At 34.5% G+C, this 22,821-nt stretch overlaps 5 protein-coding genes and 1 long non-coding RNA gene across 7 annotated transcripts; 1 reads left to right on the top strand and 5 right to left on the bottom strand.

Annotated features, from left to right (window-relative positions):
- Window positions 1-437: 437 nt before the first annotated feature.
- LOC9303431 (protein YIPF6 homolog) lies at window positions 438-2,853 on the bottom strand. The gene is made up of 3 exons (XM_021017033.1): window positions 2,039-2,853; window positions 1,077-1,151; window positions 438-958 (listed from the first exon to the last, which is right to left on the bottom strand). Exons 1-3 carry the CDS (start codon window positions 2,552-2,554, stop codon window positions 698-700), a joined length of 852 nt encoding a protein of 283 aa, XP_020872692.1. The 5' UTR covers window positions 2,555-2,853; the 3' UTR covers window positions 438-697.
- Window positions 2,854-2,968: 115 nt separating this feature from the next.
- On the bottom strand, window positions 2,969-4,324 carry LOC9303430 (xyloglucan endotransglucosylase/hydrolase protein 24). The gene is made up of 3 exons (XM_002867312.2): window positions 3,923-4,324; window positions 3,644-3,837; window positions 2,969-3,568 (listed from the first exon to the last, which is right to left on the bottom strand). Exons 1-3 carry the CDS (start codon window positions 4,184-4,186, stop codon window positions 3,217-3,219), a joined length of 810 nt encoding a protein of 269 aa, XP_002867358.1. The 5' UTR covers window positions 4,187-4,324; the 3' UTR covers window positions 2,969-3,216.
- A 5,640-nt stretch (window positions 4,325-9,964) lies between these two features.
- On the bottom strand, window positions 9,965-11,377 carry LOC9305456 (probable xyloglucan endotransglucosylase/hydrolase protein 18). The gene is made up of 3 exons (XM_021019711.1): window positions 10,889-11,377; window positions 10,597-10,790; window positions 9,965-10,496 (listed from the first exon to the last, which is right to left on the bottom strand). Exons 1-3 carry the CDS (start codon window positions 11,168-11,170, stop codon window positions 10,124-10,126), a joined length of 849 nt encoding a protein of 282 aa, XP_020875370.1. The 5' UTR covers window positions 11,171-11,377; the 3' UTR covers window positions 9,965-10,123.
- A 1,551-nt stretch (window positions 11,378-12,928) lies between these two features.
- On the bottom strand, window positions 12,929-14,378 carry LOC9305455 (probable xyloglucan endotransglucosylase/hydrolase protein 19). The gene is made up of 3 exons (XM_002867310.2): window positions 13,854-14,378; window positions 13,565-13,758; window positions 12,929-13,462 (listed from the first exon to the last, which is right to left on the bottom strand). Exons 1-3 carry the CDS (start codon window positions 14,118-14,120, stop codon window positions 13,090-13,092), a joined length of 834 nt encoding a protein of 277 aa, XP_002867356.1. The 5' UTR covers window positions 14,121-14,378; the 3' UTR covers window positions 12,929-13,089.
- A 2,889-nt stretch (window positions 14,379-17,267) lies between these two features.
- Window positions 17,268-18,576, bottom strand: LOC110226598. Its single transcript, XR_002330553.1, has 2 exons — window positions 18,307-18,576; window positions 17,268-17,614 (listed from the first exon to the last, which is right to left on the bottom strand). It is a non-coding gene; the product is annotated as an uncharacterized LOC110226598 (long non-coding RNA).
- A 314-nt stretch (window positions 18,577-18,890) lies between these two features.
- On the top strand, window positions 18,891-22,361 carry LOC9305454 (FGGY carbohydrate kinase domain-containing protein). Of its 2 annotated transcripts, XM_021018606.1 has the most exons (15): window positions 18,894-19,054; window positions 19,288-19,367; window positions 19,468-19,585; window positions 19,683-19,861; window positions 19,947-20,029; window positions 20,118-20,302; window positions 20,410-20,471; window positions 20,648-20,756; window positions 20,826-20,945; window positions 21,029-21,148; window positions 21,254-21,374; window positions 21,445-21,601; window positions 21,706-21,778; window positions 21,860-21,987; window positions 22,093-22,361. In XM_021018606.1, exons 1-15 carry the CDS (start codon window positions 18,973-18,975, stop codon window positions 22,213-22,215), a joined length of 1,740 nt encoding a protein of 579 aa, XP_020874265.1. In that variant the 5' UTR covers window positions 18,894-18,972; the 3' UTR covers window positions 22,216-22,361. The 2 variants fall into 2 exon arrangements, with proteins under 2 accessions (XP_020874266.1, XP_020874265.1); XM_021018607.1 differs by lacking the exons at window positions 21,860-21,987; window positions 22,093-22,361 and having other exon boundaries at window positions 18,891-19,054; window positions 21,669-21,760.
- Window positions 22,362-22,821: the final 460 nt, after the last annotated feature.

The raw sequence follows: 22,821 nt of genomic DNA, 5'->3' as shown, positions 1-22,821 counted from the left end.
GAAACAAAAGAAACAAATCCCACAGATTGACTTTGTAAACACCCAAATTCGAATCTCCTTTTTGTAAGATTTGATCTTCTTTTTGTTAAAGGTTTATTTGGTAGATTCTTTTGGCTTGAGCTTCTCGATATTGATATTTTTGGTCATTAGTATATATTGCATGACCAAATTAAAACAACAATTACAAAAAAAAAAAAACTCGGATTAGACTTTTAGTTGGATAATAATGGAAATGCTTATTGTATATATTTTTCACATAAACTAATTGATTGGTAAAAATCCCTATAATGATAAGATTATAGTATGTAATGGCTATTTCTGCAAATTTCGCTATAAATTACTCAAGAGTAGCGTTATTGTGTGTTGGTAATGCAAATACAAGAACAAATAATACATAGAAGAAAACCAAAAAAAATACTTAAGTACTGGACAAATTAAAGCTACGATCATCAAGGTTTTAATATTATATACTGTATACGTTTCCAAAAAGAACCGTAAGTTTCATACACATAAAGCAAAACCATAGAGTAAAGTCGACCAGAGTTTAACAAAAAAGCGTCGAAGAACATATTATACATATGATCTTTAGAACTCAGAATAGTTCACGGCTGGAGAATTCTCTATCTACTCTGTACCAAATGATTTCCCAAACTGAATCAGAGAAACTATCTCTGATTTCCCATTTTTCCAGATAGAATCAATCAATGGCAATGATCAAGAAGCCAACAGAGACATACATGAGGAAAACAGGGTAAAGTGCTAGAGCTTTTCTTCTCGGGTTCACTGCAGCACTCATGAAAGGATAAGCAGCCCAAGAGCTCCAGGCAAGAGTCACAGACACAACGATCATTTTGAGTATCACATTGTCCTTCAACATGCAGATCACTGCTCCAACGTCCAGTGGAAATAGACAGTAACCTAGAAGGCTTAGGCTTTGGAAAAATATTATATGTCCTCCCTGAAATTTGCATTTTCACGACAAAACAAAACAAATGGGATGTTTAAATCAAAACTTGTAACACAAAAGTGTAAAGTATGTGGCTTGTAACCAATACATGAATCAAATGTGTGCTTACCAGAAGCAGCACATTTAGTGTGAGGATAACTGCCCCAGCTGCAAGTAGTGCAAATGCCACGGCAAATACTTCAGACTGGAAATCACAGAGAAAACGAATGAGAGACCAAAGGGTAATTGGTAATAGCCAAATTATTCTAGCAGATATGTAAGAATCTAGTGCCTTTTTACTTCAGGGATTCAAAACCTAGATAACTCGGGTTATATATGCTGGGAAAAGCAGGTTTTAGTTGGAAATAAAAACAAGGATGTAAGGTATTCCATAACAATATGTTTCAACGACGTCAAAACAGAACACACAACAGAACCACTTCGTTCCTTATCAGATACATGATCTATACTTCAAGTGCATTCCAACACAGCAAAACGGAAAGGTCTCATTTTGCCCTTTGATATTCACAGTTTCCTATTAAACATGTTGGCAAATCCTAATATATAAATCAAAAGACCAACCAGTCATGCCATCATCCATTACGGTTAGAAAAGCTGTGGCTACATCAGTTCAAGATGAAAGTGTCTAATATCATAAATTGTCTATCAGATCTTACACATCAAATGCTCTATATGTAACACAAGGAGGAATGAATAGAAAGAAAGCACCAAATGAGTTAATTGTTGCTCATCGAATCAACTCTACAAGTCAAAATCCGACTTCTGTGGAAGTAGTAACAATGGCTGCCTAAGGCTAAGAATCAAATTAAGAGCAATGCTACTAGAACCAACATTCTAGAGGAACTCTCAATCTAGCCAATATGTCACCAATGAGTGTACATCTAAAAACATCATTCCGAGTACATGGACATTCCGAAGATAAGGAATACTCGAATCACATTTTAATAGAACTAGCTAAAGCTAAGATTCCAAGTTCATAAATTGATCACACAATCGCATAGCCAATGTACAGAGTCCTGCATCCATAAAGGTTCCAACTTCCAATGAACAAAGCTGAAATGAAGATCTTACCTTCTTAACAGAAGCAGACCACGAAAGAGTAAGCCCCAAGAACACAATGAAGAAAAACGGTCCCCATAGATCCCAATCCCTAAGTGCTTTCCCAGGATCTTCCCTATACGGATTCGGAAACACCACAAGCTTCAAATTACTCACGATCCGTGACAGATCGCGCTTCACAGTATCCCATACAGGCTCCGTCAATGTATTTGGCGGAGATCCGAATCCACTCCCTCCAATACTCTTGTTACCTTCGGAGCTGTTGGAGTTACCTACCGACGGAAGCGGCGGGGGAGCTGGAACAGGCATCACCTTCTGAGAGGAAGAAGACGACGGTGGTAGCGGTGGAAGATTAGATTGAACGAACGGTGAGGATGAAACGGGAATTGACGGACGGATCGGACTCGGTGGTCGAGCAGGAAGGACGGTTCCAGGACCTGATTGGAAACTATCGTTCATCATATTCTCAATCTCGTCGATGTCTGATTGAGATGATTGATAAAGCGGAATCGTATCGTTGTGCGACATTTTTCTTCACCGGAGAGAAATTGGAGATTCCGGTGACGGTTTGTTGATTTTTCCCGGGAAACGATTTAGGTCAAAAGCTTTGATTTGGGCGAAATTAGATTCAGATCTGATGAAGAAGAAAGTCGAAATTACTAAAAAGAGAGAGAAAAAATAATATTGAAATAAACGTGTGAGCTAGTGTTCTTACCTTAAACGACACCGTCGAATTTCAACGACGTCGTTTGATATTATGTAAGTTTCTGATACACTCTTTAATTAATAAAATTTGATATTTTGACCTTTTTCAATAATTGGATTTAAATAATATGCATTTAACACGTTTCTCATATTTCTTACTACAATGTAAGTAAATTAATTATTTAATTACAAAAAAAAAAGCAAATTAAACTATCATTTTTTGTATGGAAAAAAAAGAAGAAGAAAGAACTATCATTATCATAAACATATTTTTTTTTTACAAATAAAACTGGGACATCTTTTTATACATATCTATAAGAGTAAAGACACATCGTTTCCTTTATTAGACAAAGATATACAATGAAAAGAATCAAAAACCATATTAAGAAAAAGAAATTCTCAGACATAATAGACAAGCAAGAAACAGAGCATTCACAAATTTCACATAGAAGAAAGAGAGGAAGGTAGATAAATAAATAAAGATTCTATGAGCTTGTTGTGCATTCCTTAGGGGCTCCCTGTGGAAACCTCTTATGGTCAGTACAATAATTGTAGATCATGTAATTCTTCTGAACCCATCTGAGTCTAGCTTGGCTTGTTGAATCCATTTCTTGAGTGTACCAGTTGGAGTTTGGTTTCGAGTCGATCTTAATGTTTCTGTAAGAAGCCATGAATGGAGCTTTAGACCAATCCGTTTTAACAAGACCGCCTCTAGTTGCCCAATCGTCTGCGTTCCATAAACTTGCGTACATCCTCATCGGCTTGTTCTTTGGAAACAAGACACCGATAGACTCATGGTTTTTAAACTCTCTAATCGGTGTGTCATCGACGGTCAATCTGATAATAAAAATAGAAAACCTAATTAGGGTTTGTTTACTTGTATAGCAAGAAAGGTGATATTTTGGACTTTACATGATTCTTTGAGGGTTCCAGAGGATTGAGTAAGTGTGGAAATTTGCGGTTGGGTCGAACCAGAGATAGAATTGTTGCTCTTTATCACCTTTGCCTTGAGTGTAAACATTAGTGTGTAAAGTATAAGGATCTCCACTCATATTACCCAAGAACTCAAAATCAATCTCATCCCAAGTCGATCCTTCAGATTTTAGCTGCAAATACACATAAATATTATGTTAAACTCTTTCAAAACCAAATCCAAAATCACTTAAAACTCCTAGAGAAAGTGAAACTTACGTAAAAAGTTGTGACTGTTCCTGCTGAGTTACCAGGAACAAGCTTAATCTGCATATCAATCTTTCCAAACAAATACTCTGTTTTGGACTGAAAACCAGAACCAGAGGATTTGTCTAAAGAAAGAGTAAGAAGCTGGCCGTTGTTGAGTATCTTACCACGGCCATTTCCCCAAGCTACGTTGACGTCAGTATTGAAATCAGCGGCGGAGAACGAAAACGCCGCCACGAGAAGAGCCGTGAAGAAGAATATTTTGAAAGGAGACATTGTCTTTGAGTGTGCGCGTACGTGTGGGTGTGTTTTGAGGGGGTTTGGTGAGGAATGTGAGGAAGAGAGAAGAAGGGAGAGAGGTATATATAGTGGAAGAGAATTAACATAAATAAATGAGAAGAAGAAGAGAAGAGAGTGGGTGAACAAAAGGAGGCTAATATCAAGACATTGCATGCAAGATGTATTACAGCTGGAGTCTTGAGTATCTCCATCATTTGGTAAGCAGATTATATTTACTATCCTTAATTTTTTATTAATGTTATACTTAGTAAATATAAACATGAGCATATTATTTGTTAGAAATATGTTGTTTTGGCTCTTTTAAATCCGAATTTTATTTTTTATTTGGGGATGAAATTCCGCATTTTATGATTTTTAATAGGCCTGTGCAAAAAAACCGGACCCGATACCCGAACCGATACTCGGACCGAAAAAACCGGGTAGGGACGGGTTAGGGTATTAGGAAATTACCTCATTAGAGTTTTGGTCTACCTGTGGGTATCGGTTTGGGTCGGGGAATACCCGTTACCCATTTAGGGTACCCATAAACCCAAAGCTTTTAGACATGTGTTTATATATGTATATAGATATATAGTTATATAGTCATATAGCCCTAGCTTTTGAGTTTTGACGATTGAGTTTCCTAATTTCCTTCTAGAATACGTATTCCCTCGATAATCTCTGCTTAAAATCCCCTTTTGAGTCTCATTATCGAAACTAGAAACCCTCGTCGCGACACTCTCGGCGACCTTACCGTCACCGAACATTCCGATGTCATGTGATTTTGGATTGGATTTACTCTTAACACTTAAGACTTAAGTAGTCATCTTTGTGATTTTGGATTGGATTTAGTCTTTAGATGTCATGTTTGATGTTTTGTTCTCTTTATTTGATCATTTGAGCATGTACAATGATTTAAAACTTCGGGTATTGGAGTCATATTTCGGGTTTATAGGTAATTTACCCATTTAGACCCGAACCCAATGAAGACCCAAATTTTTCGAGTTTTTTTCGGTTCTCATGCTTATTACCCAAACCGACCCAATCCGACGATACCCGAACCGGACCGGAACCAAATCTTTAGAAATACCCGAATGGGCCATAAATTCATTACCCATTCAACCCGAACCCGAACGGGTTTTATCCGAACCCGAACGGGTTACCCATATACCCATGCCTAATTTTTATCATAAGAAAAGTAAAATGATTGTTTGGAAGATACTGATGACCGACTAAAATATCAAAATTGATGCAGACCAAAAAAAATTGACGTAAACAAAGAAATCTCTATAATTATATATACACAGTGTTTGAGCAAATACTATATATATATATATATATAATTAAGACTCTTATATTAGTAAATGCTATATAGTATTTTTCTTGGTGTGTTTGGATTTAATATTGACAAAAATTAATACTAATATGGTTTGGTATATAATTGGTTGCATGCTTTCTTATTTTTTAATTTTTTTACACGAATCTCGAAATTTCAAATGTTTTCATACAGCTTAGATCACTACGGCGAGGCCTATAGGGAGGGAGAGAAGAAATAAGTGGTCTAGAGGTATATTACGTGTGGAATTGTTCGACTTCAAATTCTCGAATTTAGTTGAAATTTGAAGAGAATATGTCTTGTAAATATCTTTTTTTTTTCATGAATTTTTTTGATAACTTTTCAAGTTTGTATCCTATTATTGGGTCGTAGCTGGACCATGGTTTTGGAATAACAACAACTTGCTTTGACTCACGTCGAGCTTTTCTTTGGACATTTTAACATATTTTTAAGCTTAAATTTTGTTTGGCAATATTATCATGAATCTATGATGTGATTAAAATAATATTGTACTCCATATTGTTATGTGAATTGAGATAAGAAGCAACGAAGAAAAGTATGAGTTTAGTGTATGGGTTAAAAGATTTGATTGCGTTAGCAAAGTTGCAAGCAAGTACCACCATACACACGCTTTCTTTCTCTTTCTTCTAAATCAAAAGGTCAATTTCTTTTGGTTGGTCACTAATTAATGATGGGAGTGTCAATTAAGATGTTTCATTGCAAAATACAAAACTATAATCAATATGTGCAAGTGTGCAACCATACCTGTAGGTCTACATTATTTGTTTTCTTTCTAATCCTACTAAATGATAGTATAATTATTGATGTAAACTTTTGTATAAGAAAGAATATGAACCAAAGTAAAGCTGATTTTTTTTTTTTTTTTTGTGTGCAAAGTAAAGCTGAATTATACACGTAATACTTGTATGTTTTTCAAAAAAATAGAACGACTGAGACATACATGTAGATATACTGTTTAATCTTAAAAACCAATAAGGTAAAATAATTCATTTTCTAGAAATTTCTACTATTGATACTATATTGTATGCATGCACGCAGTAGTGGTTGTGATTAGAGTGGTTTTCATTTGTTGATCAAATTCAGAAATTTAATTTGATTGGTATACACATTTGACAAATTAAAACAGCTGTCCAGAGTACTTAAGCTAGAATTTAATCTGAGGAAAACACAAATAAAAGAAATTTAATGTTTGTCTATGAGGACAACTACTGATATTTATTGGAAATGAGTAAATGACTAATGAATATGAGTGGTCCAAACTCAAAGGTATTTTTTTCAAGCACCAAAGCTATTTTCATCCCCTTTGTTCATATAAAGGAACAAGCAATGTTTGATATTTCCAATTTTTTGCTATTTTTGTCTCCTGTTTTCATGCCAATCAAAAAGTTGTAATAACAAATAAATGGTCTAAATTTTTTCAAAAAATCAACTGAGTTTTCACATCATTGCCAAACAATATCATAAAACTACAGAATATCGACAAATGTAATCTTTCCATACTAACACGTTTGAGTAACTTAGTTAAAGCTAGTTCGATGAGAGTACTATATATAAGAATGATAAAATTATTGAATTTTTTTAAAAAATCGGTAGCACAAATGATAAACCATTACATAGAATGTCAGACTAATCACATAAAAGAACTACCCTTTGTAGTAGAGAGCATGAATCAGCTCATGAACTCCACTAATATAATGACATCATTCTTCTAACTTAAGTTAATTTTATTTTTACACTGACATAACTTGAGGTAAGTACAAAAGATAGTTTGGGTTTAAATAGTATATAGTGTTTGAGTTTTGAGTAAGTAATAGTAGTATGGAGTATGGACCATGAGATGGGATAAGCTACGTAATTAAAGCAAACACTATTACTAGAAGTCATATCATATGAATATGATTCATTGGCTGAAATTTCTTGACACGGAAATTTGGATTTGGACCGCCTAACCAAACGTCAACCTGGTCCCACTACTTTACAGCTGTATCATTTAGAAATTAATTTTATTAGTGTAATGGCTCATCAACAATACTTAATCAAAGGCCTAATCTCAATATTAACTCAAAACAATATAGTATTTCATTTTAACGAACCCATATCTCACAACTAAGTCTGGTCTTGTCAATTCCGGGATTAATAAATGTTATTGGATTATCTTTATTTTTCAAGCTATAGTGCTTATTGAATTCATGTAATTCAAATTTTCAGAGTAACCATATCTTTTGGCCTGATTTTTTAAAGTACGTTATCACCAATTCAAATTTCAATACTAAACCATCAATTGAAGGTTTAAAATAGGCCAGTGGTTTGGAGGATTTGTGATTAATCGATGGATATACATTTTTTTTTGGGTAATAAAATACAAACTTTTGTGTGTTTCGGATATGTTCGAGAGATTTAAAGTTATAGACGGTCAAATCTAAATCATATGTTATAAAACGTTTATTACCAAAATAAAAAAGCATATTAAACTATTTAATGTTTTCAAAATCTTATAGTAACAGTTTGATATTTCAGAGTTATATTTCTTTGAAAGTTCTCTATTAGTCAAGTATCACGGAAGATGAGACTGATGACGATGGATTCGTCAATGCATGTCAAATTTTAAAAGAGTTGTAGTGTCTCACCACACAACCACACAATTATTTCGAAAATAAACTATTCATAGAAATTTGTTACAGAACAAATTGTGCCTAACCAAATATTTTTGTTTGTTATTTTTACTAAAATAATTAGCTGAATGGCATTTTCATTAAGTAACATATATCTCAATGGATAAGCGTAATTAGTAACTGGTGCATCAATTATTTTGGTTTGTTCTTTAGGTCCCTTGTCTGTTTCAAACTTTGTTATGGCCAATAATAATATATTAAGGATGTTACTATGAACACTTCTCTGAAGTCTGAACTCTAATCATCACTAATTAAATATTAATATTATCATTAGCCACTTGTTTATATAACGACTTCACGTCGGCCACTTGTTTTCTGTACTATCTTGTAAATTAATCAAAACTTTACCTTAAAATGTTTGCGGTGGCATCGTAGTGATGCTTAGTTTTTAATTTTTTTTTTATTATCTAATAGTCTGCTAACACGAAGATTATAAATTTATTGCATGATGATTTGACGATGATCATGGTTTATTTATAGCATTATATCTAACAATGGATTTACTTTATTTGTGCATCAATCATACCCCTCTTCCAATCGCATATAACCACATATCCAAAAATTATAGCTAAAATGAACTTTTTGAAACCCACTTTTGAGTAACAAGTCATTTTGTACATTTTATAAAGTAGTCAGTTTTCACTTTGTTTTTATCATGGCCAATTGGCAAGTCCGAGAAGAACCTGCCCTAGAAGACATTTGAAGTAGAGATGAGCATTGACTTTTAGGTCAATATATGGATTACTCTTATTATCAGGACCAGCACTTTCAAACACAATAATAATACTTAAAAAAAAAACACATGCTGCAATTTCAATTAAAACTAAGCATGAATAATAAATAATAAAACTAGTACTTAACTCGTTTATATTTTTTATTTTTCTTAGAATTCAAGAATGCACGATTATTCTTTGTCAAATGGGTTTTCACAAGATTTTATTTACCGTGGTTGTACAAACATTTGTTGTTTTCTTATCATCAATGTTTACAAAAACAACACCCTAGATAACTGATTAATAAAGCCCCAACAAGAAAATCCAACCTTTATGGGCCCAAACGGTCCATTCTGCAAGGAGAGAACCATCTTTGTAGGCCGGAAAAGATTTTTGGGTGATGGTATTATAGGGAAGAGGCCTGAATTCTGATTGTTGTGTCAATTGTGTCCACAAATATGTAAATATGGCGATATAGTCTCTCATTCCCCTCTCGCCAAACTTCGAAAATGATTGTTTGCCAAGACCAGAAGCAGAAGTGTTTGGTGTGGTTTAGTCCCAACGAAGAAAAGAAGATCACTCAGTAATTGGTTGGTTCCATGTTACATCAATTCTGAGGAGATCAAATTTGGAGGCGATATAAATTCCTAGATGGTTCGCATATAGCTACTCTCGAAGAAGAGGTGATCACGGCTTCCAGAGTAGGGGTTATATTTTGGGATTCCATACTTTGGTTGTAAAGAGTTTTGTCAGGATATTCTTGTGTGTTCTTGAAGAGAAAGTGTTAGTGATCAGAACAATGTATCTGTTATTTAGCTATAATCGAAAATATTTTACTAAAAAAGTAATAAATTAGTGCAAAGACATAAAAACTACAGTGTTCATATCAGATAGATCAATTCTTCTTCATATCAGTAAACCTATGATTTATGTTCTTCCCAAGCATTCTTGTAGTAGAATTAATGAACCACGTCTCTTTGGTGTTTCATTTTTTTACAAGCTAGTGAAACCAATTAAGTTTACAAGTAAAAGCTTTTTTCCATAATGATTTTTATTACTTCTTAAGAACATCTTACACAAACACCATATATATAAGCAACAAATGAATGATAGAAATAGATAAAAAAACTCATCTGAGTTACAAAGGCAATGAATGCTATGTAACTTATTCACGAATCAAAGAATCAACAATTTAACTGCACTCTGCAGGAACACCTCGAGGAAACCTATTTTTATCGGTGCAGTAGTTGTAGACCATGTACTTACTCTGTACTCCTTTCATTCTTGTCTGGCCGTTTGAATCGAGTTGTTGAGTGAACCATGGAGAATTCGTGGGACAAGATGATTTTCCATTAGCCCATACACATCCATCAACATTGTAGTTTCTGTAGAAAGCGGTAAAAGGAGCCTTTGACCAATCTGTTTTCTCTAATCCTCCCCTTGTAGCCCAATGCTCGGCTTCCCATAGACTCGCGTAGAGCCTCATTGGTTGCTTCGTTGGGAACGGAACTCCAATTGACTCGGAATTCTTGAACTCTCTAATGGGAATTCCATCAACTGTAAAACTGAAGGAGAAAACAAAGAATAGAGAATGTTAGTTCATGAGCTCACAGCCTCAAAACTTATAAGATTATTTACAAGGGATCAAAGGTTGCATGCACTTACATAATCCTTTGGGGATTCCATGTGATGCAATAAGTGTGAAAGTTAACGGTTGGGTCGAACCATAGATGAAATTGTTGTTCTTTATCTCCAGAGCCTTTTGTGTAAACATTAGTATGGAGAGTATATGGATGACCACTTAGGTTTCCCAAGAACTCGAAATCAATCTCATCCCACGTAGTTCCCGGAGATTTAAGCTACGCAAAGTCATCATAAACACCAACATATTCAATAATCTAGGGACTAGTAAAATATGATTGATAAAAAACATGCTTTGAAATTGTATGTGACTTACATAGAATGTTGTCACTGTTCCAGCTGAGTTACCAGAGACAAGTTTCATTTGAACCTCAGCTTTGCCATAGAGAAACTCCTGGTTAGACTGAAAACCGGATCCAGAGGATTTGTCGAGAGAGAGAGAAAGAAGCTTTCCATCTCTATCGCGAATCTTTCCGCGGCCATCACCCCAATGTATCTGAACGTCTTTGTGGAAGCTACCCGCATAGACATGCACAGATTGTGCCGCAAAAAGAAACAAAATCAAGAACGCAAAACTTGTACCACAAGAAAGCTTCATTTTGGTAGATTTGTGGAGGAGTATTGATATCTCAAATGTATTGTCGATGAAAAATTGAGTTAAGTGACATGAGTTTATATAGTGTTTGGAAATGGCAAAGGAAAGAGAGAAGGAAGTTTCATGGGTTTGATTATTGATCGTGGGCTGTATTCTAGTTGGCTCATTCGACCTCTTGTTGGTTGTTACAAATTGAAATTAATAAAATATAATTTCATTACTCGTTTATTGTTACAAAACAGAGAAAATAATGTATATAGACATTCGTATATCACATGCTGGTCCCGCGTTAAGATCATTATCAACACTGCTTTGACTTTTGACCTGAGCGCAAACCCTCTCCACCGCATAGAGGGTTCGAATGACAGATAATTGTATTTTAATATGTCTACTTTTCTTTTGTCTAAATTGAATTGAAGTAGTTTAACAAATTCAAGAATTTATATACAGGTGATAGTGATATCTCAAAACACGATGTTAAATATTTTGTTAGAAAGGATTCATTTTTTTTCCTAATAAACAAATTTATGATATTGATTTAATTTAAGTAAACTAAATTTTCTAAACTAAGATAAACACCAATATAATGGCAATAATATATCTAGTGATAATCCTAAAACTTAGGTATTGACAAATATCTACTTTAGTTCCATAATTGAATCTTATTTTTGGCTGATAATCTCGTCAATTTTGTTTTAGTTTTAATCGATCTCCCTGTACAAAACATTTTTTATTTTGAAATGAAACAAGCCATTCTTAAAATTATCTTGAAACAAACCTTAAACATAACAAACATATCTAGACCAAGAAAATTCCTTTTGACAAAAAAGTAAAGTGAATGTTGAAATTTGAACTGTCCGACAAAAAGTAATGTTGAAGTGTATAGTAAGCTTATCATTGTAATTTCAAATTATGGCATTTTCAAAAGGTATCGATGAATAAAGTTGAAATTTAAGAAAAATAAAGAAAAAAAAGGTAAAAACAAAAATCATTTATATATGTCTTTCAATGTCTAGTTTCCATTACTCGTTTATTGTTATAAAACAGATGTATATGGACATTTAATTTGTATATATCACATGCTGGTCCTGCGTTGAGGTCATTTGTCAACACGGCTTTTGACTTTTGACTTGAGCGCAAACCCTCTCCGCCGCATAGGATTATTTTACGACGACTCGTATAGTTAGCGTTCGTTCCAAAAGAGCAAAATAGTCGTAATATTTAACTAAACCTTGTACACACTTCAAAATTACAGAAACAATAATTTTTACGAAAACTATTGGGTTGATAATTGATCAATAAAACTATATAAATAGTTTACAAAGTTTTTTTGATAAATCAACTAAATCTCCGCACATTAACACACAAAATAAGATACCAACCTCTATGGAGAACAAATTCAAATTAATATATTGAATTTTATATTTTAGAATTTTATTAAATAAATATATGTGTTACATGCATTAAGCCAAATGAAGAAGATATGGTGGGACATGGACATCCACCACAACTAAAATATCGCACCGTCTCTCGCCTCCATTCACGCTGATTTTTTTGGCTTTAACATTAAAATAAAGAATGAATACCTATTTCCTACTGAGCTTCCACGACTGAGTTTGAAACTGACCTCAAACATAAATGTATGTTGAAATTTGGGCCGTTCGTGTATGATTACACCAATCTGGTAAGCTTATTATCCATCAAGTACCGAACTGTTTTCAAAGTTTTACGAGTTTTAACTTTTAAGTGAAGCCAATGAAGTTTTTAAAAGAAAATCTCATTATTTATTATTGCTTTAAAAATCTTCCACAAACACCAGATTTATATGAGCAACAAATCAATGAAAAATAATAGAAAAGAAGAACCATTGAGTTACAAAGACAATGCCAAGTAACTTATTCACGAATCAAAGAATCAATAATTTAGCTGCACTCTGGAGGAACACCTCGAGGAAACCTCTTTTTATCGGCGCAATAGTTGTAAACCATGTATTTACTTTGTACCCCTTTCATTCTTTTCTGGCCATTCGAATCGAGTTTTTGAGTGAACCATTGAGAATTTGCGGGACAAGCTGATTTTCCATTAGCCCAAACACATCCTTCAACATTGTAGTTTCTGTAGAAAGCGGTGAAAGGAGCTTTTGACCAATCTGTTTTCTCTAATCCTCCCCTTGTAGCCCAATGCTCAGCTTCCCAGAGACTCGCATAGAGCCTCATTGGTTGCTTCGTTGGGAATGGGACTCCACGTGACTCGGCATTCATGAACTCTCTAATTGGAATCCCATCAACAGTAAAACTAGAGAGAAAAAAAAAAAATCTTGGTTCATGAGTTTATATCCTCATACATAAGTATTATATATGTACAAGGGAAGGAGTTTTGATTAAAGAATACACTTACATAATCCTTTGAGGATTCCATGTGATGCAGTAAGTGTGGAAGTTAGCGGTTGGGTCAAACCATAGATGAAACTGTTGTTCTTTGTCTCCTGAGCCTTTTGTGTAAACATTAGTGTGGAGAGTATATGGATGACCACTTATGTTCCCCAAGAACTCGAAATCAATCTCATCCCATGTAGTTCCCGGAGATTTAAGCTACACAAATTAGAACATCTAATAAGCAAGTGGTTTCAATATACAAACTTTTTGTGAAATAGCAAAACATGACAAGAATGTTACATTTTACTTACATAGAATGTTGTGACGGTTCCAGCAGAGTTACCAGGGACAAGTTTCATTTGAACCTCGGCTTTGCCATAAAGAAACTCTTGATTAGATTGGAAACCTGAACCAGAAGATTTGTCAAGCGAGAGAGAAAGAAGTTTTCCTTCATTATCGTGAATCTTTCCTCGACCATCACCCCAATGTATTTTAACGTCTTTGTGAAAGCTGCCTGCATAGACGCTCATAGATTGTGCTGCAAAGAGAAAGAGAATCAAGAACGCAAAAGACTTCATTTTATTAGATCTCTCTAGGAGTTTTGATCAGATGTATATTGTTGATGGAATATTGAGGCAAGTGACCTTAGTTTATATAGGGGAAAAAGAGAGAGATGGAAGTTTCATGGGTTTGATCATTTATGGTGCATGTGCTTTTGTCTAGTTGGAGGCACATTCACAGCTTCTAATATAACTATGTATTAGATGATGATTTGATTCGTTGTTGGCTGTTGCCAAGTGAATCCAATAAAAAAATGAATTTTCTAATTTGTTTATGGTTCAAACCGAAATAATGTTTGGACATTTGTATAAAATTGAATGGTCCCAATGTTTTGATATGTCAACACGGGTTCGACTTTCGAGCGCACCGCCTAAAGAAAGTGGTTCGACTTCGAACTTTGTTCTTTAATTTTTCTATCCGTGAAAATAAGTCAGTAACATATAAACATATGCATTGAAGTATCCTAAAAAAAAATTTGGTTTATATCAATGGAAGATTTTTAATTTCGTTAAAATTTCAGTTTGTGTTGATTTTCTAAGTTATTTTTTTTTTTATAATCAAAATACCTTTTGAGTTTGTAACCAAAACTTATTTAATAAAAAATATGTTGTAATTTTTTTGTTAAGTCTAACATAATAATGTATTAATTATTAAGAAAGAAGCAGAGATTTAAATATTTAAATTTGAAATAATCGAACCATTAATATCGCCGAGCTAAGATGGACGGAGTTGATGAATTTCCTCATTCATAGTATGAAGTGAAACAGGTAAGAGCTTAGGCACATACCAAAAAGAAAAAAGGTTAGCCATAATACAAACATACATTTCATCTCCAATAATGTGTACGTTGATACAAACATACATTTCATCTTCTAATTCTTCACAACATATATACAATGACCCTATATTTGATGATCAAGATCAAGATCAAGATCAAGATCGGATGATCAAGATCAGGATTGGAAGTAATGGCATGCCATTATACCGGGAGATTAGATCTCGTCACATTAAAGAGTTTGTTACATGACATAACACCACCATTCTTGATCCTGCTTGTGACCCACGACTCAATGTACATAGTTGTGATACATTGTCGTATCCAATGCCGCAATAATAGTGAAACGAATCAGGATTCAAGGAACTTATCCTTCTAACTTGTTTCAAATTACGAGCTTGCCTAAATCAAATCTGCATAACAATAAATCATCGCAATTATGAGCCCTAGCGGAAAGTCTCAACTCTACATTGAATAAAGAAAGTTTGAAACATATAAAAACTATTATGCTAGAATCATATAAAAACTATTTTTAGTATTATCTTTGAAACATATCAAAAAGGTAAATAATGAAATCATATTTTTGGGCCATTCTATTTATTTGGGTTTTTTAATTGTCAGTGTCGGTATGCTAGAATCATATAAAAACTATTTTTAGTATTATCTTTGAAACATATCAAAAGGGTAAATAATGAAATCATATAAAATTCTGAACATTAATCTTTGTTTTTCTTTCTATTTATAAAACTACATAATCATATGATATTCTAACCTATAATGAGCTTGATGAAAAATCTCAAGAGAAAGCAAAGCTGCTTAAGCCTTTGAAATCAGGAGCTTGATGAACAGAGTTATTTTTGATAAAAAAAAAAAGATGAACAGAGTTATATGAGAGAATATTCGTGACAATGAATACTGGAAAAACTCTAGCCGTTTGATTAAGATCGAATGACCTATTTTTCGTTTTTGATTATCTATTCTTACCCACAACCCACGTGACCTGTCTCATCCATCCACCGCAGAGTTAAATCTATTAAAAGATGATTTAACAATATTCTCAAATTTCATCTATGGAGAAGCTTATTAGTAGATAAAATCGGAATAATAATGATATGTTCACCGTACTTAACTCGCACCTCACCATTTAGAAATATTGTGTCTTGTCTTCATTTTACTATTTTTCTTGTATATCAAATACAAATAAAATGGTGAACACATGAAGCGAAAGATGGTATATGTGTATGATACTAAGACGGTCACGTGGTACTGGACGCATTTTCTAAGATATAGGGTATCAACATTTTGTCAAAATCAAACAACTAGGATTAAATAATAAAACCAAATATCTTTTGTCCAAAAAAAAAAAAACCAAATATCTTTTCATCAAAATTCTAGATAATCAATTGGGAATTTGAAACGATCAATTAATATTACAAAGATATCGTCTTACATGTTGGATTTATTCATTACTCAAAACTATTCAAAACGATTCGTATAAATTCGCCATGTTGGATTTGGAAAGCCACGTGGGTTAGATTGCGAGATGGGTTCGTCTATTGGGCCGTTCGATTTATTTGGGCTTTTAAGTTGCCAATGTCGTTAATCGTTATCGTGGCTTGAATCATATATAGCCTTAATTAAAGACTATTTTTTAGTAAATAATGAAATCATATAAAATTCTAAACATTAATCTTGATTTTTCTTTCTATTCACAAAACTCACATAATCAAATGAATTTCTAACCAATTTTTTTTACTATAAATATTATAATATTAATAACACTATTTAACATCTCTCGTTACTAAAATTTTAAATTTTAATTGTCATCCATTTTATGTAAACAGAGAACCCAAATACATAAATCTCAATCTAAGAGCATCTCCAATGGGGAGCTCTCTCCATGAGTCTCTCTCAAGTTTTTTATTATAAATTTTTTGAAAATGTGAGATGAGAACTTTTATTTTTTTAAAAAAAATTCTGTAGTCCAATGGTAGGTTCTCTAGTGAGGTTCTCTTAGAAAAAAAAAATAATTAAAATATTTTTTCATAAAACTTAATAATTATTACATTTCAGAAAATATTAAACATACATTATTTCAAACATTTTTAAAAAGATGTGCAAAAACAAAAGTTTTGTTTTTAAAAAAATATTGATGTTTTTAAAAAAATATTTTATTTCATAAAACTCAATAATTATTGCACAAAGGTTTAAACACGGGTCATTGGTGGAACAAGAATCTTCAATCAATCTTAAGCTTCCATTTTTAATTGATGTTTTCTTTGATTCATGGGAGGTGATTGGTACTTGTATTCATGGAAGTATGATTTAAAGTATGGGTTCATGTGAGGTGCAAGTAAAAGATGTAGTGTAAGTATGTGTGTGTTGTGTCTTGTAAGAATTATCTTGTGATCCAATAAACAAAATGTAGACAATTAATATTTTCTCTCTTCTCTCTAACTAAAACGTTTATATCTTTGTGATAAAACAAGAAACTAACCAAAGACTTGAGAGGATGAGAGAGCAAGGTTATTTTTGTGCTTGTGTTTAAGAGAGTGAGTGATACAAAGCATTAAAGAGAACAAAGAATCATATGTATCCCAACCAAACGACTTTGTCAGCGCCAATGTCGTTACACTGAAGCTTGTAAAACAAACTCTGAAGCGCCAATGGGATACTAGCTGTAGGTGCATCAAGCTATCTCCACAAAGATCCATCTCAACATTGGTAACAAAAATCCTAGAATATTTAAAATTGACTGTCTTTGATTAGAACAAGGGTCACAAAGTCTCTAGATGCACAATAGAACTAAGCAATCAAAACAAAGAGAACAATGTCACAAATCCAAATAATCCACAAGACCTAAAGGTATTCACAAAACTTTATCACTTCTTTCACAAAATTTTGGTTACAAGACAACAACCATTTATAGGACAAAATCATATGAAAACAGAGACAACCATTTATGGAATTCTATCTCTTCTTTCAATAAACTACTCTATTAGATCTCAAGACTCAACTAACTTGCAAAGCATAATCTGTTAAAATCAGAATCCGATCAAGGAACAAGACATGGTGCAAAATAAAAAAGAACCCAGAAACCAAAATAGCCTAAGTTGAATTGTAGAACTCTCCCTAAGCTATTCAATGCCCCCAAATAATTCTCAAATGACAAAACCAAATTATAATTTTTTTCTCCGAAACTATGAACCCTAAATCAAACAATCTATGACAAATTCGTCAACAATCATGGAAAATTTACAAACACAAAGCCTCCAAATTGATTAATAATCACCCTATTGTCGCTAAAAATGAAGAACCCTAATTTACAAATCAAAACTCTAATTTTGTTCAAACCCTAATTTCTATCGAGACCACAAAATACAACGAACTAAGTCACGATACACATGGGAAACGGGCTAGATTCATACCTGGAACAAGAAATTGGACCATCCTTCAACGAATCCTTCTTCTCCATCGCCAATCTTCGATTTGTTTTGACTCCATTCGCCGATGGTCTTTACCGTGAATCCAGCTGATGATCCCGGCGGCAGGTAAGTCTCACAAACCACGATTCCGGCGTCGACTCATCGGAATCTCAGGAAATCGCGATGTTTCTGAGGTTTGTTCATCAGTTTTTTTTTCGCAGTTGCGATAACGAGAGAGAGAGAGAGAGTTTTTTTTTTTACGAGAGAGAGAACTAAAAAAATTGAGTGTTTTTTTTTTCTTTTGTTAAAACACTCCCTCCAATCGAACACTGACACGTGTCCGGCTCTCTCAAAATCTCAAAACTCCCTCAAGAGAATCGATTCTCTCTTCTTTATTCAGTTTTGAATTATTTCCAAAATCAGATGAAAACTCATCAAAATATAGAAGAGAACCTTCCATTGGAGGTGCTCTTAAGTAGCTTATTTTTTGAACATAAAAATGCATTTATCAAGCAAGATTAAATATTTAAACATGTGATCCAAAAATTACGTCATAATTTTTTTTTTTTTTTCGTAACGAATGAAAAAAAAAACAATTAATGAAAAAAAATATGACATTAGATAAAGGAAAGTGAGCTCACCTCCGTAGCTTTCGCCGTCGCCGTTCAGATGACCACCGCAGAGTTAAATCCATTTCCGTCTCGCTCCTTTTTTCTCGGTGTCGACGTTGGCACTGGAAGCGCCCGTGCCGGTAATCCTCTTCAATCCTTTTTCCGAATTAAAATTTCGTCAGTTTTGAAAAAGTTGTGGTGTTCTTAGATTCCTGAGAATGATGCCTGTTGATTTAGTGGCGATGAAATTTGATATCAGTCTTATATAATCGATTCTTTTGCACCGGAACAATTTACTTCAATCGCTCCACGATCGCTCCAAATTAAGGAAATGCAAATTTGGTTTGTAGCTTAAGTTGATTACTTGATGCAGGTTTGTTCGATGAAAATGGGAAGCTGCTAGGATCTGCTAGTAGCCCGATACAGATTTGGAAGGATGGGGACTGTGTTGAGGTAATTATTTTGGATAAGGGAGATCGATTTCATGTGCTTCTAAGTCATGACTTATTTGTTTAGAGATTTAACTTTGACATTCATAATTTTATTGGAACAGCAATCTTCAACCGATATTTGGCATGCAGTTTGTGCTGCTGTGAAATCTGCTTGCTCTCTTGCAAATGTTTCGGAAGTCGAAGTGAAAGGAATTGGCTTTGCTGCCACCTGCTCTCTCGGTTTGTAGCATCTGCTTATAACCCTTTTGTGTTTCTTTTTTGGTGCTAAGGAAGAGAAACTTTAACAATAGCAATGTAACGTTGTTTTTGTTTGTAGTGGCGGTCGATGCTGAGGGATCCCCCGTTACAGTGTCTTGGAGTGGTGATTCAAGAAGAAACATTATTGTATGGATGGACCATAGAGCTGTAAAGCAGGCAGAGAGAATCAACTCATTTAATTCTCCAGTCTTGCAGTACTGTGGTGGCGGTGTTTCTCCAGAAATGGAGCCACCAAAAGTAGGTTGACGTTTCTTAAGGATGCATTATGTGATTGCTTTCAGCTTGTTTGAGCTTGACGGAAAAAAGGATTCTTCTTTTGCAGCTTCTATGGGTGAAAGAAAATCTTAAGGAGTCATGGTCCATGGTGTATAAGTGGATGGACTTGAGTGACTGGCTGTCCTACAGGTGCCGCCAGGCCTTTCGCTCTTTTAACCTTATCGCCCTGTTGAGATAATTGTCTTTGCTCTCCCTGATTCCTTTTGTTTCCTCCCAGAGCTACTGGAGATGATACACGTAGTTTGTGCACCACAGTATGTAAGTGGACTTATCTTGGCCATGCACACATGCACCAGATGAGTGAGAAGGCTTCTCGTGATATGGAAGCGTGTGGATGGGATGATGAGTTCTGGGAAGAAATTGGCTTAGGCGATTTGGTAGATGGGCACCATGCTAAGATCGGTATGCATTTTTGGTTCTGTTTGCTTTAGCTGTTAAGAAAGGCTCTTAGAGGAGCTGTGAAACCACTACTTTTACCTTGTAACAATGTTATTTCGACTGTTAATTAGGACGAAGTGTGGCTTTTCCTGGACATCCACTGGGTAACGGTCTAACTGCAACCGCTGCTAAGGTAAGTTTTTTACAGAGCAACCACTTAAAATTAAGAAAATAGAGGTGTTTAGATACAAGAGCAAGCACTTTATTTGTTCTACAGGTCTTAGAGAATGCTTACTTCTTAGGTTTATATTTTCATTCTGTTACATATTTGCCTTTTATCCTATTGTTTTCATTATTTACATTTCACAGGAACTGGGTCTGTTGGCTGGAACTCCTGTTGGGACTTCACTCATTGATGCTCATGCCGGTGGTGTTGGTGTCATGGAAAGTAAATCAGATTCAGACTCCTTGACGAAAGGTATACTTTGCTATTATAGTATTGCAGGCATAACGTGGTAGATAAGTCTCTAAGAGTTGGCATTTTCAGAGTCAGATGTGGATACCTTGTGCTCTCGAATGGTCTTGGTATGTGGCACATCAACTTGTCATATGGCTGTTTCCCGTGAAAAGCTGTTTATTCCTGGCGTGTGGGGGCCTTTTTGGTCAGGTACATACACTTTTGGTTTCTATTCTTACTTTTTGATATATGAAATCTCACTTTTGTTTCTCCAAAACAAACAACTATTGTAGCAATGGTTCCGGAGTATTGGCTTACAGAAGGAGGACAAAGTGCTACTGGAGCTTTACTGGATCACATCATCGAAAATCATGTCGCTTCTCCCCGTCTTGCAAATCGTGCTGCTTCCCAGAGTATAAAATCTTCCTCTTTTCACTTCTCGTGGTGAAATATTTGATTGGATGCTATAGTTGTCTTATAGTTTGTTTTGCACTTGCCACTGTCTCGATCTCTTGCAGAAGTTTCTGTGTTTGAACTCCTGAACAACCTTTTGAAAACGATGGCTGAAGATACGAGTTCTCCATTTATATCTGCCCTTACCTCAGACATGCACATCCTTCCGGACTTTCATGGAAACAGGTGACTAAAACAGAGAGTGCTGCTCTGTTTCTTCCCTTTTGAGCTATATTGATTCAAATCTGTGTTACAGATCTCCCGTTGCTGACCCAAATTCGAAAGGAGTGATATTCGGAATGTCTCTTGACTCATCCGAAAAGCAGTTGGCTCTTCTATACCTCGCCACAATCCAGGGAATCGCATATGGTACTCGTCATATCGTAGAGCATTGCAATGCTCATGGTCACAAAGTAAGTTTCTCCACCTTTCTTCCCACATCGGTTCTATAGAAACAGTACAAGACATTCACTTCCACAGGAAACAAATCTTTCTCTGTCTCTACATGTGATGTTAGATTGATACACTGCTTGCTTGTGGCGGCCTTTCAAAGAACCCATTGTTCATCCAGGAACATGCTGATATAGTTGGTATTTTACTAATCACACTCATTTTCCTCTTCTATATCTAACCAACCCAGGAGTAATCTTACTGGACTGATCTATTCGCAGGTTGTCCGATTATTCTTCCCCGAGAAAGCGAGTCTGTTCTCTTAGGAGCAGCAATTCTTGGAGCAGTTGCTGGCAAGAACTATCCGAGTCTCCATGATGCCATGAAAGCTCTTAACGCAGCTGGACAAGTATGCTCTGATCTAACTACTTTGCTTGATTACCCAATTCATACATTGATCATGTCATTTTCCAAATCTGATGACAATTCTGCATCACTTTTTGATGAATCTCAGGTTGTCCATCCATCATCAGACCCTAAGGTTACGAAGTATCACGATGCCAAATACCGTATTTTCCGTAACCTCTACGAACAGCAATTGTCTCACCGTTCCATCATCGCCGAAGCTCTTGCTTAATGTTTCTGATCAACAAAAACTGTATAGTTCTCAGCATCATTCACCTTTCTTTTGCAACTTTTACAAATATTAATAATAATCGGCTTTGATTGCTCTTCTTGACTATCTGCAATTCTGCAGAGAATAATACAATAATGTTTCTGAAACTTGAGAAATTGGAAGTAAAACAAAAAACCAGTGTGAGCTACCGAAACCAAACCCGTAACAAATCACTAGTCACTACATGTTATATTTGTTCTCACTTAAGACATTATTTCTATTATAAAAAAGTAAACACTCCTGATGAATAAAAAGTCTATATTGTTTCAATAATGTCAAAAGGTAAATAATAAAGAAGATGAAACATCGATATCTAAATACTGCTGGCTGACTTAGTTCCAAATAATAAACTTATTATCGTGTATTAATAGTATTATACTTTTGTTAACGAAAAGTTCTTTATTTTAAATCTTCTTACCCTAAAGACTTTTTTCGGGGTGGCCAATCTATAATATTAATATACCAACCTACTATGCATAAACTATAAGTTAAAACACACATAAATTATTAGAATACATGCTTAATTATAGACAAAAGCTAAGATTTCAAAACAAATTCAGGTGTGGC

The sequence above is a fragment of the Arabidopsis lyrata genome, assembly GCF_000004255.2.
Source record: "Arabidopsis lyrata subsp. lyrata unplaced genomic scaffold ARALYscaffold_7, whole genome shotgun sequence".
Classification (NCBI taxonomy): domain Eukaryota; kingdom Viridiplantae; phylum Streptophyta; class Magnoliopsida; order Brassicales; family Brassicaceae; genus Arabidopsis; species Arabidopsis lyrata.
The sequence above is the reverse complement of the archived record's forward strand: the minus strand, read 5'-3'. Positions and strand labels throughout refer to the sequence as shown.